Source organism: Camponotus floridanus, unplaced genomic scaffold (genome assembly GCF_003227725.1).
Source record: "Camponotus floridanus strain SB8 unplaced genomic scaffold, Cflo_v7.5 scaffold7, whole genome shotgun sequence".
In the NCBI taxonomy this organism is placed as follows: Eukaryota; Metazoa; Arthropoda; class Insecta; order Hymenoptera; family Formicidae; genus Camponotus; species Camponotus floridanus.
The window spans coordinates 182,834-201,772 of record NW_020229838.1 but is presented as its reverse complement, the minus strand read 5'-3'; the positions used below and the strand labels follow the sequence as shown (position 1 = coordinate 201,772).

Sequence of the window (18,939 nt, the reverse complement as noted above, 5' to 3'; positions counted from 1 at the left end):
TAATGATCTATTTTCAAGTATTGTAAAAATAGCAAAACGAAAAAGCTGTCATTCTTATGAAATATAATGTATAATAATATTCTTATAAAAATTATTTTTTTCAAATCATTTATAAATATCCTCTTGCACAAATTCTGCATATATATATTTTTTTAAATTTATTAAGAAACCTTTAGAAAAGAGTTCAAATTTATTATGCAATTCTATAACATGCAATTCTGTATAACTATATGTAACTATAATTATCATTCAATATATATTTGAGAAACTCTCTTTCTCCCTCTCATTCTTTCTGTTTCAAGAAACATGTACTTTTGAGTTTTTAATGATACTTTGGATAAATAAAATATATTTTGTGATGCTCGTATAAAATAAAATTTTCCTCTCTAGATTATACTGTAACTAACATATTACATATTACAATTGTTTATTAAAATTATCTAAAGAATTGAAAAAGAACAATTAAGTGCATAAAAACTTACAAAGGCTGCAAATAAATTCCAATTAATAATCAAACTGCATACAGCATATATTTAATCTGACTCGATACAAAGAATGAAAAATATTAGCCAAAATATCTGTAGTTAGAAAAATACATGTTTTGAAATAAATTGTTTATCATTGTTATGATTTGTTTTGATATTGTTGATATACAAAATAATAAAATTTTAACATTAAATATTTTTCGATTAAAATTATCTTAAGAACTAACGAAATAATTAATATAATTACGATATAATTAAAGATATAATTATATACGAATCTCTTCCTGAATAATAATCAAATTACGTAGCGCACGTACTCTGATTGTATACAAAAGACGTTATAAAATTTATCAAATAGTCAATATAGCAACTTCCGGCGATTTTCCACTTACTAGAGTGTGTGTGTGTGTGTGTATAAACTCAATATTATATATATTATATAGAATATTATATTATATGTATATATTATATATCATATTATATTATATATATACTATATACCATCTTATAGTGTATAATATAATATTAATATATTATATTATATAATAGGCAATTTATATAATATACCATATAATATCATATAATATAAAATCAATATTATATATATTATATATTTTCTTATGAAAAATTCTCATATTTTCTTAGATTATGTGAAATTACATGTGCCGAAAAACAAGACAGGTCATCAAGACACGTTTTGTTATGTTTTAACTTTCACATATGTTAAAATTGTTTTATAAAATTCATACAAAAATCACAATTATATGTAGTACAAAATATATACGGAAAAAATTTTGAATCAAAATTGATCCAAATTTCTCCATAATACATGCAACTATTACATTGTTAGTCATCAAGTTTAAGCTCGTTAATAATGCAAATGTTTAAAAAAAATAATATAATATAATTTATTTTCTTCAGATTTTCAAAAACCAAATCTGCAAAATGGTTTCGAGAAATATCATCAAATCTGTTTTCTCTAAAAATAAATGAAAACGAATATCAACGAACTATTAAATGCTATTCTTGAAAATAACATGTTGTTAATAATGCTAAATATTAATATAAATGTACGTGAACATAAATATACACATAAACATAAATATACATAAATATATATATTATAAATATATATATTTATTAAAACATTAGCTACTATTGGCTATTACTTGATGATTATTCAGAATTATCAAATGATGAGAAATATTGTGATACTGCTACAAGATTGTTTTGTAGTTGCATAACTTTGTATGTTATTTGGTGAACCTTTCATAATTTAAAATTATTTCTATCAAACAATGAGGAAAGTTGTCGTTTGCTTGTCGATGCTTAAGGTGATTGTTATTGATTTTAAATTGGACTGTTGGAGATGAAATTGCAAAATTTAGAATCATTTTTGTCGAATGACGAGGAAGATTGTTGTTTGCTCGTCGATGCTTGAAGTGATTGTTGCTTAATTTCATGACTACCTGACGGCTTGGATTCATCTTTATCAAGATGAGAAATATTGCAAGAGTATTTTGTAGTTGGCATTGTATGTTATTCGATGAATGAGGAATTTAGCATCACTTTTCTCCAATGACAAGGAGGACTGTTGTTTAATTTCGGTGCTTGAGATGATTGTTGCTTAATTTCGTGACTACCTGACGACTCGGATTCATGAGCATTTTCTAATTTAGAATCACTTTTGCCGAACAACGAAGGAGATCGTCGTTTTTTGTTCTTTGATGCTCTTGATGCTCGAGATGCTTGTTGCTTAATTTCGTGATTGTCTGACGGCTTGAATTCATCTTTATCAAGCGATGAAAAATATTCCGATGCTACTGCAAGACTATCTTGCAATTGTGTGGCATTGTATCTTACTTTACGAATATTTTGCAATTTAGAATCATTTTTGCCGAACGACGAAGGAGATCGTCGTTTTTTGTTCTTTGATGCTCTTGATGCTCGAGATGCTTGTTGCTTAATTTCGTGATTGTCTGACGGCTTGACTTCATCTTTATCAAGCGATGAAAAATATTCCGATGCTGCTGCAAGATTATCTTGCAATTGTGTGGCATTGTATCTTACTTTACGAATATTTTGCAATTTAGAATCATTTTTGCCGAACGACGAAGAAGATCGTCGTTTTTTGTTCTTTGATGCTCGAGATGATTGTTGTTTAATTTCGTGACTATCTGACGACTTGGATTCATGAACATTTTGCAATTTAGAATCATTTTCGTCGAACGACGAAGAAGATTGCTGTTTATTCGTCGATAATTGAAATGATGTATTTATACAAGTAGATGGGAATTTCAAAATTTCCTTGGTATGTTTCATTTCGAATCTTATCATCCATGTAAAAGTCGCTTGCCGTTTTTTACGCCATATTACTGGATAATTTTTATTATTTGACAATTTAGCATATTCATAAGCTATATATAGCAAATAATGCAGCACACAAACTTGACATTTGCAATATAATTTAGAATCGTCCGTTTCCTTAAGTTGTTTTAATAACAATTTTTCTTCTGTCAATGTAAAAACTTCATTCGGTCCTGGAAACTTGTCATATTCGTATGTTTCCTTCCCAGAACATCTAAATTCATCTATTTCTTTCTCTAGTTCATCTCTTTTTAATCTATAGTGTGTTGCAGCTTTTGATAAAGTTTCTTTTCTCGATATAACATTATAAACTGCTGTTTCATATTTATTTTTTAATTCAGAATATTCTCTTTCGCGTTTCATAATATTTAATTTTTCAGTAAGAATGTTAATTGGGATTCCATCTTTTTGCGCGAACTTGATATCTATTTCTCCTTTTGTAATAGCTTCTACTGATTTTTCAAGCTTATTTCTTAAATGAAGATAATTTTCAATTCGTCTTCTAAATTCCAATATGTCTTGTTTTGTTCTCCTTTTTCTGTACATTATAATAATCTGCGAAGGACAGCGGAAACAAAAATATAAGCATGTCTATATCATAAATTCCCGCATTATAACTATAGCTTATTCGAAAAACAAGCGTTACCGTACGTTATGTTTCAAAGCAAAATAAAATAATTAAGTTAAAAGTTATTGTTTTATCATCAATTGTTTCTTCAATAATAATTAACAGTTATAATGCGAATATTTAGAGGTAAGGGACGCAGACGTGCGAGATCATATGATAAGGCATTTTTCTGATTGTATATGTGTATATGTGATTTGAAACGATTTGAAATTATCGTAACTTTATCGAATAATACAGTTAGCCTTACATATTAAAATTTTCTAATCAATTATTATAATTACAATTTACCTACAAAATTTTAAAAATATTTCACACACACACACACATTAGTCCAAAAGTATACTTACTTAATATAAGCCTGCCCGCGTAGAGGAATTTCTCGAGGCAACAATTAAATTGTGTGGGACATGATCTGACTAAACATCTGACAAACAGTGACTAAAGTCACCAAGTCAATATAAAGAATTCAATGTCAGAGAGATAAATAGTGTCTCTGTGTACTTAATACACAGAGAAAATTACAAATTATAATTTATCGAAATCAATTCGAAAAATATTCTATTCTTTTTTATCTTCCAATTAATATTATGCTCATTAATTTGTAGCAAAAAAAATATATAATATATAAATAATATATAATATATGTGAGCCTTTTTTATTAAGCTATTATTTCGTGACATTATTGATAACTAAATTATTAATAAATAAATAAATGCATTTTGCAAAAAGCCAATCTACTTATATATATATATGTATAAAGAAATAATAAGATTTTATGTTCGCGAAAGTAAAGACAAATTCATCGTTATAATCCGTACCCTTCTCTCAAGCGCGGAACCGCGAAACCGCTGCGAAACAATTTCGCCATAAAAGAATCCTTTGTAACAGAACAACGGCGGCACCGCGTCTGGCAAACATCAGGGAACAACGCTACGCTCGCGGTTTGTCGCGCGGAAAATTCTTGTCTACGAGATTCACCCGGGATTTTTCATTCTCTCTTTCGCTCCGAAACAAAAGGCAAAATGTAACTATCGGTCAAAGATCCTGTTTAACAAAGGGCTCTCTCGATTAAAGATGTCAGATTGATTTCTCTCGTGCTGTCTACGTGTCCCATCGCGATTGCTGCGCCAGAATTTTAGTCCCATGGCTCTCTCTGGACAAGGACGAAACTAAACTAATAATTGTCGAGAGATTGGAGTTAGTTCGCAGAAGGAGTCTGATAGTTTACGAAGGAAGATACAGCGAGCATCGCCATTCGAGTTTCGATAACAAAGGTATGCGACAGGGAACAAACTAACGCCGACATCTCGGCTTCCGAAACAAGGATGACTTTAATTCTTGATTAAAATTGCAAAGCAGAATTAACGGGATTCAGTCTGAGATTACCCACTTATCAGCAGCTTCGATAAAATTCTCATCGCGACATTCCTTCGTTTTCCTGCTCTTAAATGAAAATGAGATATATCAGATGTCACGATTCAAAATACAAAGATATTTTCTCGCTTCAAAACAGCTGAATCGGGATAATTGTTTAAAAAATACAAACTTGAATTAACCGTCTGATTAATTTGAGTAATTTACCGAGAAACATATGTATTATATTTCTGTCGATTTGGAAAGATACATTGATTTTAATCAAATTAATTAAATATAAGAATCAAGAACAAATTGAAAGCATGACTTTCGATTAACAAAATCTATCATCGCGAGGATGCTTGTTTTTCTTGTCTTTTTAAACGATTAATAACTTACAAGAAATGCAACAAAGATGAAAATACCTTTCTGTAACATCATCTAGCGAGTCGAGAAAGGCTTTAATTCAACGTTGAAATTGCAAATCAAGTTTAATGGTTCGCGGGACTCTGAGAGATGAATACTTAACCCGGCGTAATAAATATACTAAGAAATAGATGAAGCTCCTCCATCTATCTTTGTAACATGACGTTTAATTCATAGAATAACGATCGAATCCAATAAAATTATTCCTTAAAATTTAATTATTTTACTTGATCCAACAATCTCTATCACCGCAAAAAAAAAACAGTAAAAATATTCATAAGATTTAAAAAACACGCGATTTTTTACGACAGCATTTCCTCCGTCCTTTGAATTCATTAATTTATTAATCGCGGTTGCATTCAAAAATTTATTTAACAAATTAAAAAATAATTGCTAAAATAATATCAAACCTTTTCTTTTAAAAAATAAAATAGGATTATAAAGTTTGAAAAGCTTCTACTACCAATACTAACAATAATCTATTTTCTTTAGAAACTTAATGTCGCCAATGTTCAAATCGTAAAACTCGATTGCCGTTCGATTCTCAAGCAAAGCGAAAGGGTGTTTTGCCGAGGCAATTGGAAGGAACGAAACTCTATCCAGTAACAGATCCAATAACAAGGGCTCGACTGGATGAGCAAACTGCTCGACTCTTCTGCCCATCTCTATCCGAATAGAGAAACTCTCTCGGCGAAGATCTCTCCTTCTCTTTCTGTTTCTCGTCTCGCCGACCGGATCTTGAGAATTTTCGCAGACGCCGTAGGCAACAGACTGATTCCGAGATTACGAGTCTAATTAACGGATTAAGCGGCCGGGACGCTCTCTGTTTGCTAGAAATTAACTCGCGTTCTCGACACCTTAGTTAGCCGAATCGCAGTTGATATTTACGATTCGCCGGCGATTGCACGAAATGAGATTTAAGCGAGAAAGATATGTCTTATATTTTTATAATAAAAAATGTTTCATCTTTTAAATTTAATTTCGATGAAAATGCGAAACGGAATTTCAGAGATGGAAGGATATCATCGGAGACGTATGTATTTTTCAAAAGAATAAAAAATGTATATCTATACATGTTTCCGCCTCCGAGACATCCTTCTCTTGATACTCTTTTGATCAGCTGTTCCATTCCCTTGGATGAAATAAAATTCATACTCTCGGGTATCTATAAGCGGGTTACGTTAAAATTTTTCACAATTCTGCGGTCGTAAACCGACATGAAAGACGCGTCGCGCTGAATTCTTTCTATCATATTCCATGTAATTATGCAAAAAATAAATCTGCAGGTATCAGAAACGATTTGAATCACTGTAGTCTGGGTTGTACGATAACAGCAGCATAAATCAGTAGAAATAACATTTCAAAATAGAATCGTGTTTCTACATAACTGAATAAATTCTCGATATTCTCCCCAGAAGAATTTCTCTATATTAAAACACGGTCAAAGCTGTTTCGCGTTTCACGAAACGAAGAAGCATGACTCATATATTGTTCCAGATTTATTAATAGCCTCGATGCCATTTTGACTCTCGTTTTACCTTCGCAACGCGTTCGACGTGTTAATAGAGCGTTTTACGCCGAGCAAATAAAAATAGGACTCTTATCTTTCGCGTGATTATCGGCGCACCAGATCCCTTTCCTCCCGTTCTCATCGATCAGCATTGATCTTTGAACGGTCCGTTACTTCGTGTACCCGCTCGTGGTAACGCGGGGCAGATACGTTCCAGGCGATTGATCATCCGGCTGACTAGTTGGGCGCGCTTGATTTCTCCGCCTGGCGTAACCCGGTGCAGCCTAGAGCTCAACGGGGAAATTCAACCATCGATTACGGATCCCCTGATAAATAAAAATTTCCACGTTCGGTCGATGCTCGAGAATCAGTTTTGTAATAACATCCTTCCGTTACAGCACACTTCATTAAGCTGTATCTCCGCCCATCGATTCAATAAGATGTCGAATGTGCGAGCCTAGTGGAATGTCCATGTGGAGTAAACTTTATTGAAAACAACATTCCATTCGAGATTTGTATGTTATAACATGTCTGTGATATAGCGAAAAAAATACATGCAAAGCAAGCTTTTTTATGTATTTTATATTAATTAATAATTTATTATTTATAATTATATAATATAACGAATTTATAACTATTTTATATTAATTAGTTACACTCAACATATTAAAGAAATTATAACAAACATTCTCTTTTCTCTTTCTCTCTCTTTCTCTCTCTTAAATTTATTTTTTATTAAACTCTAGAATCGATAAAATACGCAGATATTTTTAGTTTTTCGAAAGTATTACAAAAATCTTGCAATTAATGATTAAGATTAATAAATTTGTCGGCATGATAATTTTGTTTCGTTCCTTAGTAATAGCGATGAGATCCGGAAAAATCATTGCCGGTTAATGTTTGTCGAACAAAAATCTTTCCCAAGCTTCGAACAATAGCGGCTGATCTTGGGAGAGCAGCAATTGTCGCTTTGTCTCCATCGCGAAAGATTTCCTCTCACGTGTCGGACGAGAGAGTTTGCGTCGTCGAGACTAATTAATCTTCCGCGATTCTTCGAGATTAAGACCATCGCGAGAGATGATTTAAGGTCGCCGTCGTCCGACACGACGTCGAGGGAACGTAGGTTTTAACTATTTCACGATAAAATCCCGAACATCCCGTAGTGATATAAAGGAGGACTTTAATTAAACGAGTTAGTAACGTTCAATTAATAGCTAATAACATTTATCAATGATTAATTGGAAACCAATCGTTGTCGCGTGAATAAAAATTACGAACGCGCGAATATTTGCTCAAAAATATCATTTGAGTCAATTTTTCCATTTTTGGGTGATGATCACTCGAAAGCGCAAATTCGTGAATCATGAACGTGCGCAAACTTTAAATTTTTTTTAACGCAAATCTTCGATCCTGCTCCGTCGACGGAAGTGCGCGAATCGATCGACGGAGTCGCTCCCTGAGGACATTTTGTAATTTCCGGTTGTTAACCTAATTTCTAATTAGCACCCATGGGTCCCGTTCCATTTGACGCGACCGATCACGCTACGGCTGCGTCACTTCCGCCGCATATTCGCATTTAATTCCAACATTCGCGGTGAGATCGATCGTTTCTGTGCGAGGGTTATCGCTCGCCAGCTCTTGCCGCTCGGAAACACCGTTATTGATAATCTACGTTCGATCATGTTTGCCGTAATGGTTCTGTAATAATCTATAATAATCCGATCATGCAATGAAAGAAACTCTCACGTATAATAAAATAAAATATTTTAGCTGAGGCATTAATTAAAATATTTTAGCTTATTTTAATTAATGCCTCTTATTTGAACATTATACATTTTATCATCTGATATTTTATCGCTTAAATAAAATCTAACATTTAATATATTTTTGTGCATATATATTTCTTATTTTTATGTTCACCGTAAAAAAGCCTTGTCCCCTTGCTTTAAATACAATTTTAACATTTTAACATTCCGACAAAATTATATCGAAGTGATATTACAATAATCCGGGGGTGGTCTACTAGAGTGTCGAAGTTAATTGCGATTAACACGTGGCGTTCGAGGGGAAAACAGGGTGCGAACACGTGTGTTCCCGGTCCGCGCGAGCGGAGGTACATCACCCTTTATCTACTCGCTTATCAATCATGATGTTCGCGTTGCCTCTTGACAGTCGTTCCGCGTTATTATCGTTTTTCATTAGTGACGCGGCGCGTGAAGTGCGAAAAGGGATCGGAAATTCTGCCAATCAGGCGGCCACGATCGCGGAAAGATAGCGCAAGATAATGAATCGGTTCAACGGGAAAAAAATTAACAGACCAACAATTTTGATACGCGCAATATATCGCTCGCGATCCGACATCTCGGAGAAACGATGATGTGTACCGCGGATGCGTAAAGCGTGAAATTGCAGGTAAGACGCGTGACGCTTCGCCGAACGTCACAATCAGCTGTTAACGATCCGTCATCGAGATACCGGGCGGCCTGCCCGTCATTGCATCACGTTACATTATGCAATATCATGTAATAGGGCGACTCCCGCAGCGCGAGCTTATTATTGGTATCGACACGTCCATCCATCGAGCAATTTCGTCGAGGTGCTAAGAGACGAGTTACAAACTTCCTGATGCAGCAGCAAAAGCTGTATACGATTTACAGATACAAGGTGTCAGGGCAATCTCTTCCAAAAAAAAAGCTCATGTAGCTTATTTCGAGAGCTTTTCAAAACTATAAACATTATAATAAAGTATTTTTTCATCGAGTACTATTCGAGTTATGAGGCTTGAAATAAATTCTTAATTTTTACATAAATCATAAAATATTATCCAGTAAAATATTCATTTTTCTATTATCCTATCTTAATACTTTTATGTACAAAATAATGAGAGGAATTAATTGGAAGTAAAGAAAAACACGTAATTGTTTCGAAGAAAAAATATGTAATTTGCAATTAATAATTACATTTTGTTTTTTCGAAACAAAATTATGTGTTTTCTTTGCACCAATTAATTCCTCTTATTATTTTGTACATAAAAGTAGTAAGATAATCGAGAAATGAATATTTTACTAGATATTTTATGGTTCATGTAAAATTAAGAAATTATTTCAAGCCTCATAACTCGAAAAGTACTCCATGAAAAAATATTTTATTATAGTGTTTTGAAAGGCTCTCGAAATAAACTACAAGAGCTTTTTTTGGAAGAGATTGCCCTGACACCCACATATATATACCATATATATATATATATATATATATATATATATATATATATATATATACATTTTCTCTTGTGATACAATTAACGCCAAACCTATTTATTTCGAGACAATCGGATTTCTTAAAGTCACCATTTAATGATACGAAAGTTTCTTGCTGGGTGATCGCAAGAGTATAATTATTAAGAGTAATTATTGAGGAGATTTCGAGTCGCATGCGGACGCAGAACAATGATCGCAATTTCTTCAAATAATCATAATTTGTTCCACTTTCGAATTCCAGTCTTTTTATTAGATTTTACAATATGTCTTTTATCGCGAGGATAAAAGCTGTGAAAGCGAACGTGGAAAGATCCAGGGAAAAACGTATCGCGTTGTTCTGCCTTCGACAATCACTAAGAAACATTTCCTCGTATTCAAGATCGTGCGATTCCTCCATGACTATACATCATTGTCATTGATGTAGGTCGAAAGTACATTTACGTGATTGTCATATTTAAGTTTGTTGTATACAGGTTAATAACAATTTTTCACGCTTCAAATAGCGATAAAATCACAATTGAAACATGTATCTCAATAATTGTCGCATCACTGATTGACGTACTTTCTTATTTCACTTTATATATTGCTCATTTAAGCATTGCTATCGCTAAATAATTATCAACGATATCACTTGCTGCTTCTTATATGAAACTACAATGTTTTATTACAAATTTAATTAAAATTAAAATTATTAATTAAAATTTTTTTTACATATTAATTATCGATTTTTTAAAATTAAATCAATTTTCATTTTTGCACGTCAGCTTTAAAAAATATATTTATTTAACATTTTTAAAAATAAAAAAATTGAATCTACAAACACAACTTTCGCGACATATAAATTTCTGTCAAATACTGAGTTTTCTTACGTCGAAAAACTAACAAGTTGATTTATATCGTTTAACGAGTGGAAGTTGGAAGTAAAATAATCTTTAACCTTTAGAGTGAAAATCCGAGTAGAAAGCATTTGAGCTTTTCACGCAGTCCTACGTAGAGTGCCCCACGTAATACCCCGTAATCTCGCCGCGCGCCAAAGTCAATCTTTTAGAGAGAGTTCATCTTCGGCGCCGTTCGTCCGGCTCTCTCGTGCGGAGAAGTTACACGTATCGCAAGAGAGCCTTTTACCGGCCAACCGGTAGATTCAGTAGTACGTGAAAAGACTCGCGGTATATCGCGTACCGACGCTATTACCGGCGAGCCATAGAGTAAAGAGCGGACGAGATCCCTGAAAATATTACTCGCCGCCCGAATCGATACCGCTCGTTAAGTCGCCGAAAGTTTCGCGATAAGTAATTAATTGATGGCTCGGCCGCGAAAAAATAATAACTGATAATAAATCCGGCTCGCGCGACGCGGTTAATGAATCGGCAACATCACCGGGAAAATCCACCTCTATCTGTGGGATGGAGTGCTCTTTCTTTCGAGTCGCTCGTTTCAAAGCGATGGTCGGCTAACGAGACAGTCGATCCAGACTGCTGTCTATAATTGGGATGCTATAAAGGGAATTGGCGAGGGAAAAAGAACGAAACGAGAGTTCACGTCGCAAAATCAAGCGCCGATACGTTGGTTTGCTCGATGTACATTTTTATGGGCGCAAATAGGGGAATATTATCACAATTCGCGGGAAAGCCTTGATCGCTTCTAATTGGAAAACTTCATTCGTAGTTCGCGTGACGTTTTAATCAAGGAGCGATTGGTTCCCGAAACTCGAAGACTGTCAAGATTAAAGTGATTTCGACGTGTATTTTCGAGAGAAAACTTTAATTACATTCTTACAATAACGCGAGGGAAATTCTGTGTCTCTGTTTGTGTCCACAAAATACCAAATATCTCATTATATTATATCTCTTTCTTTAGAATTTTACTTTCTTGCATCGATTTGAATACTGATCTGCGTAAGGATAACGAATTCAACGACACGAGCCTTTCGCGCGACACGAACGACGCGAAAAAAGTGGCGTGTATTCAAAATCAACCCTTTCGCCAAACACTCGTCTCTGACCCTTTTAAACTCCAGGCGATTTAAATTCCGAGCCGACGGCAAAGCTGTGCAAAGGGTGAGCCGGTGCGAGGCTGAAATACGATTTTTATTCCGACGTATTATGCAGTCTCGGGTCCCGAAATAAGAAGGAAAGCGACAGAGATATGATTTTAATATTTATATGAAAAGAAGAGGCGATTGAATTTTACAGATAATAATTATGTACGATAAATTCAATAATCAGCGATAAAAAAGCGCGAATTATCACATAATGCATTATTAGGTATCCTTGGGAATTGTGAAAACTGGATTAACTCACTTTAATAATAGTTGTCGCAATTTTTGAAAAATTCCTGCATATTTATTTATAATCTTAGCAAGATTGTATCTAATCATACGTTGTTTGAATGCATATCCACAAGTAAATCATAATCATCGAATCAAAAATCCCATTTCTCCCCGAAACGTAATTATTTTTATGAGAAATAATCGTCACAGTCAAACTTTTGAGCATAAAATATAAGTTATTGACACGTTAGGTATAAATATAAGACACCGACACTGACCGGAAGAGATCGTATCGCGCTCGATGTTGACGAGAGCGAAAAAAATTTAACGCTCGATACTCGTCGGCGATCTTGGCGATGAAATAGCGCTGGCGCTGCGAAATTTCCCGTGGCTCGCTCCTCAATTATTCATCATTGGAATCACGACAGGGTATCCAATCGAGGAACGTCTTTGATCAAAGATACCGGGGCTCTCTCCTTCGGTTTTGCCCTATCGAGCTGAAGGATGGCGGACTCGAATACGGCGGGCAGCTGTGTACATCGCTACGAACCGAGAAGCAATCTTCTGATCCTCCGAGAAACCCGGCCGCAAAGAGCCGCGGTTACACGTACAAACTGAATTCCTCGACCGCGACGTACCCCGGCATTTCGCGTATAACGAGCAAAGAGAATTATTCTTCTATCTACGTTTATGTTCGTACGCACATACTAGCACTTAAGCGAACGTTAAGAGAAAGAGCGTGTTATCTGCCCTGTGTGTTTTCTCTATTAGAATTTCCAGTCGCGATTCTGGCTACGCGGTTTAATATTGTTTCGATGTGATACACTCGAATTAGATAATGCTCGATTGTATCGCGTTTAACGTTCGGTTCTAAAACACCTCAATTCGTTATATAATTGATGGCGCGAAGCACACGATCTCTCGTGCTAAAGGGCGGTTAATATGCGACTTAAAAGAGCAGTATTCCGTGTGGTAAAACTGAAAATACCATTCGGATTTGGAGGCTAAAGTACTTTTATAACTATCGAGATTCGATCGATAAATCTCCAATTTAAGAGTTCGTTGAAAAGTTACGTTCTCCATTATGCCCGCTGGGTTCATCTACGCTATTCACGGTGGCTTTTACGTCTCGGATAAAGAAAAAAAAGTCAGAGGGCAAGAAATGAGATCGCGGATATCGGTTTCGAGGAGCGAAACAACATTTCACAATCTTTGAGAAACTTGCGAACCTTTCGGGCTCTCTCCTCGACTTTATTCAAATCCGTCGAAGGTCTCGCGATGGGAAGTTCTGTCGTCGCGCTTTCGCTATTTTTATATCGAACTTGGCGAGAAACGGTATGTGATCCGCCAAAGTTTTCGAGTTTCGCGTCGTTTCAAATGGCCGAAATGTTGTTTATTTATTTATTCGCCCGTTCATGGACGATTTAGAAACACGATGAAGTGTTTCGTGAAATCTTAAGTACGAAGCGATCGATATGAGACTGCGAAATTAAAGATTCGAACCGAAAACGAAATAGCTAAAGTTTCTTCTCGTGTGTTTATTTATTTTGTCTTTTGTTTTTTGACATTTGGCCACGTGTTCGTTTCAAATCTTCATAAGCAGAATTCCTCGCCAATTTATCTATGCACGATCTCATTGCATCTTATCGTATGCTTATTCTGTAATTACTGAGTCGAGAGTCTACTTACTCTGGAGCAGGATTTCTCCAGCGTTGTGTTCCAGCCCGCGCCATCAGGCATCAACCGCCCGATCTGAAAGCAGAAGAGAGACAATGTGTTATTTCTTCATGTTAATAATCTCAATACACGCGAGAAGACAATTAAATGTAGGGCTGCTGATAACACTGAAATGTAGGAAACTGAATCTCATAAATCTTTTGACGATGCGATATTGCCATAAATTGTTTACCAAATATATATAATTATATATATAATATTATATAATATTATATATTAAATTTATTATATATTAAATTTATATATATAAACTTAAATGTAAACTTTAAATTTAAAACACTTTAATTTTACGTATAATAAATTAATTTTACTTATTTTTGCAATATATATATTCATGATTACATTTAAATAAATTATTTTCTATTACACATTGAGAATTAAAGAAAGTTTAATTAAAAATTATTTTAATTTTGTTTATAAATTATTTTTATTTATTTATTTTATTTATTTTTATTTAATTATAAAGATTAATTAAATTACTAACATTAAAACACACATTAGAGTTTTAATTAATTTCTTCAGAATTAAATCAATATATATATTGAAATAAATAGTGTAGTCTAGAGAGAGTATTACGCAAGTATTGCGATAAAACTAATTGATGTTTATCGAATGCAACCTTAAAAAATACAAAGTCGCTTTCATTAATGATATGCCGTAATTCTGAACATATACACAACATAGCAATACGAATAATAAACGCAATACGTAATGCTATCTCCATAATTCGTGCGCGCCGGCAGCGGTAATAATTGTAATTTACAGTTACGAGACTACTACTTCTCTCTATTATATCGCATTAGGTAATTTCCTGTAGCTCTTTTCGCTTCGTTAGATACATACACGTTGGAAAATCTCAAGGATATCGGAAAAATAAAAGAGCAAAAATAAGAGAAAGATTAATATTTCTCATTATCTCTTCTGTCTATTAATTTCGATAAAAATAAACTCGAAACTAACATATACATGACATATATTTATTTATTACCTTTATTTTCTGTATATTAACATTATTTTCATACATTAATCAAGCTCATAAAACACTCTGCTCTTATTTTAATAACAGATTTGATTTTATATGCGTAATATAAATAATATATATATATATATATTCATATTTTAAATAATCCCTGCGGTCAATGCGCTTATTATATTCTACCAATTATAAATTTAAACGATCAAAAATACATAATTACTATCGAATCCAGTTCATTCCATTTCATTAACGCAAAATATAACAGCATTATTGATGTTGATCTCGGCGCAGTAATCACGTTGTACCGCGTCATAATTGACGATTAATAGTCGATGTTGAGTACAATATCCCTACGTCTGTCGCAACCTCGCACAGTGCGATTATATATAAATATTTGTCGCAAGTTGCGCGACAAAGGAAAACCGGGATAAAAGCACGATGCAACGACGTGAGGAAACAGGAAGGGAAGGTATTCCGGCGAGGAATACAAGTCGGTAGCGTGTTTACGGTATGTACGTACGAGCTTAACGAACCGTGTCGAAAATCTTCTCCGGTATACCGTCGCAGAAAAGGCCGAAAGTTGCCCATCATTCGAGCAACTTATCCCTCGATTCATCGTTATTGCTGGCACCGATGGTTAAGTTTTACCGGGGCTGTTGGCGTACGCTTTATCGTCGTCATAAATGTTCTTTAATCTGCATCAAATGTGCCTGTGCAATTCGCAAAACGAACGCTCGATAACGAAAGTCTTGAGAAAAAAAGAGAAGGAAAGAAGGCCTCATCTCGATTCTTAGTCTTTCTCATAATTTTATCTTTATATGTAGTTTAATAATTTAATAAATTGAAAAGGAAATAGAAAAATATCTATTTTATCGAACATAAAACTGTATATAACTGTCTCTTTTTGTCTGTATATCATTTAATAAAGAAAAGAAGAAGAATAAGGATTTATCTAATTGAAAATTTAATGTAAAATTATTACATCTAAAATAAATGCTAATAAATACTAAATGAATTCAAATAATTAAGAAGATAATATTCTAAATTGTAAATATACAAATAATAAGTTGTCAAAGGCTATAAGAGCCAAACGCGGTGATTGTGCGACAGTTTCTGTCATCCTTCCCAATTCAACAACTTTCGGCCTGTTATTTTTCGCCTATAACTCCTTTGGGGGGTTAGAGGGGTATTAGAATCTCGAATTTTATAAATTTGATTAGAGATTATAAATTTTACTTGATTTAATTAAGATTAATTTCCGTATCTTGTGCATAAGCATTAGTTTCACAGAAAAATTATTTTTCTGTTTCGCACAATTATCCGCGTTTGGCTCTTATAGTCTTTGACAACTTATTATTTGTATGTTTACAATTTATGAATAAATGAATTCAAGTATAAAAGAATCCCAGGAAAAATATCATTGACTTGCTTGGGACCAAAATTCCAAAACATTTTAAGTTTTTCTCTGAAATGCTTCGCGCTCTGAAATATTTCTTGCCAATCTGAGATCAGCGATAAATCTCCGTTTTTCAGGAAGAAAAAACGGTGATGATCGGCAACATTTTCACTTTTCAAACGCGACAACACGACGAAAGCACGCCGCCCATCACGACAATACTCAATAAAACATATCGGGGTACGTATAAAAAATTAAATAGCTCCTCGTGGTCGTCGAGCTATCCCATCAAACGGCGCCTACCGGTTTTTCCGGGTGCCTCAGTCGAGGATGACCCCTCGGGAGTTTATATTATGTAAGCAGCGTAGTTGTAGCGTAACTTCCAGCCAGCTCATGCATATCTCAGCGAGAAGTGGGTGCCACTCCAGCTCGGTCTATGCTTTTCCCCGGTTGAATCCCTTTCGACCGGCTTTCTGAATCCTCCAGAACCATCCAATGTCTGGTCCCTTTTAAGGAACATTCTGCTTTTCGACGCTAAACACGTCGTGCAAATAGTTTTTACGCTTGTAACGAAAATGTGTGTGTATCTATTTATGCATACGATGTAAAAACGTTTTGAGGAACGTGACAAAATTGTTAAGCAGCTTTAGTTTCAATATTATTTTCAAAATGCATGTATATGTTTATTATCAATCTTGAAAAGATGATGCGCTAATGCTACCTTGACGTTGCAATTTAATTACGCCGATCTGTGTGTTAGTTAATCTTCAAGATTGAACTTTTATTACGGCGATGTAGATAGTTTGCACGCGAATACGGCTTTTGATGAATTTTAATTTCCGAATGATTGAAGGGACCGATGGGATCCTATAAAGTATCTCGTACGCTCTCGACGCGGAATCTGGGTCAGATTTTTACAATTTAAATAGTTTCTTTCAAATTCAAAGTACGGGAATCATCGAGTTGATCGACCCTTTGAACACCCACCGATATCTGAAATTTTCACGCCACGCTACGCTTTCCCCACATATAATACTCATCGCATACGTAATGCATCGGCACGCAGTAAAGCGTCGTATTTTGCGCTACGTAAACATCAGTTTTACGATATAGGTCCTCGATAATTTTATTATACTGTTTATTTTAATTTTTCTATAACGCTTTTAATTTTAAATTATTTCAAATCTCTTTCTCAAAGTCGTAATATAAAAAATTATCTTTTTTTCTTTCTATCTATGCATCCGTGTACATTTTCGGATTTGTTAAATTACTTTCGAATTTATAAAATTATTTATATTCTTTTTTAATATTTGTCGAGTAAAACGAAACTTTTCTGTAAGTTTCATCCTTTTATCGAAATCCGCCGATATATTCGCAACTTTCAAAGTGCTCGTAGATATTAAGCAACTTCGAGGAAATATATCGCATACGATGCGCGAGGATGCATTTTCGACGCATTTATACACACAAACACAAACATCTATCGGATGCGGTCGTTGACATAATGCGCGACAGCGGGATTGGCTAGTTATGAACGTTTTTTGCGGACGCAAGCACAGCGAATCCGGCTGTGGACTCGCAGCTTCAGCAGTATTGCAGGTCTCGCTCTTCGTATATAAAGGCACGTCCTCTCGCGCTTCCTCTGGTCCTCTTTCGCCCGCCGTTTCTCTGCTTCCCCTACGATGCCATCATCTCGCCTCCAACCAGCTATGCACTGTCGCCCCCCTTCTTACTTTTTTTCAAGCTCTCTTCCATTCAAGAGACGTGATTGCAGCCTGCATATTTTATGAAAGACCAGCCTCCGACCGTGTACCCATCCATCCATCCATCCAACTCGTCTGCCAGCCATCCATCCATCCATCCATGATAGATTCGTCTGTCCGTCTACAAGACTACAACCCAACTCTGCACTTTTCACGACAATGTCAAGACATATCCTTGTGGACAATCTTCTTGCTACGTCAGCATCCATCCCCCCTTTATTCTCCCATGACGATGTTTGTTGCACTGTGCCGGAAACGAGTGCAAACGTCATCGCGATACTCGCGAACCTATCGATGAAACTTTCATCCTTCTTCAGAAAATAAAATAAAATAAAAAAATATAAACGACAATCGTCTGCGTGATGCGAATGATATACTTCCACATCTCGTTCACGGAACATTTTGAAATAAATTTTAATCTAAATTGAGCGATTCTAAGAAAAATTATTTAACATTTAATTACATTATTTAACATTTAACATTTAATTCATACATACATGTATGATTAAAAAAATGATCACAGATCACAACATATCATTGAAAATTTATGATAGCTCGAGGATGCAACGTGTCATCGCAATACTCGCGAACCTATCGATGAAACTTTCATCCTTCTTCAGAAAATAAAATTAAAAAATATAAACGACAATCGTCTGCGTGATGTGAATGATATATTTCCACATCTCGTTCACGAAACTTTTTGAAATAAATTTTTATCTAAATTGAGCAATTCTAAGAAAAATTATTCAAACAATTCATACACACATGTATG

At 34.5% G+C, this 18,939-nt stretch overlaps 2 protein-coding genes across 5 annotated transcripts in view; both read right to left on the bottom strand.

Moving 5' to 3' along the window:
* Positions 1–18,939, bottom strand: part of LOC105254782 — a 188,080-nt gene that overhangs the window by 84,639 nt on the left and 84,502 nt on the right. For all 4 annotated transcript variants that reach the window (XM_011263672.3, XM_011263671.3, XM_011263673.3 and 1 more), the window contains one exon: positions 13,985–14,047. In XM_011263672.3, coding sequence (XP_011261974.1) covers positions 13,985–14,028 — 44 coding nt within the window. In that variant the 5' untranslated portion in view covers positions 14,029–14,047. The remainder of the gene's footprint in view (positions 1–13,984; positions 14,048–18,939) is intronic.
* LOC112639492 lies at positions 1,802–3,902 on the bottom strand. The gene is made up of 2 exons (XM_025413611.1): positions 3,828–3,902; positions 1,802–3,407 (listed from the first exon to the last, which is right to left on the bottom strand). Exon 2 carries the CDS (start codon positions 3,396–3,398, stop codon positions 2,025–2,027), a length of 1,374 nt encoding a protein of 457 aa, XP_025269396.1. The 5' UTR covers positions 3,399–3,407; positions 3,828–3,902; the 3' UTR covers positions 1,802–2,024.

Bases quoted from the DNA above. Each gene is read 5' to 3' on its own strand.
- LOC112639492 (XM_025413611.1), bottom strand. From the start codon at position 3,398: ATGTACAGAAAAAGGAGAACAAAACAAGACATATTGGAATTTAGAAGA.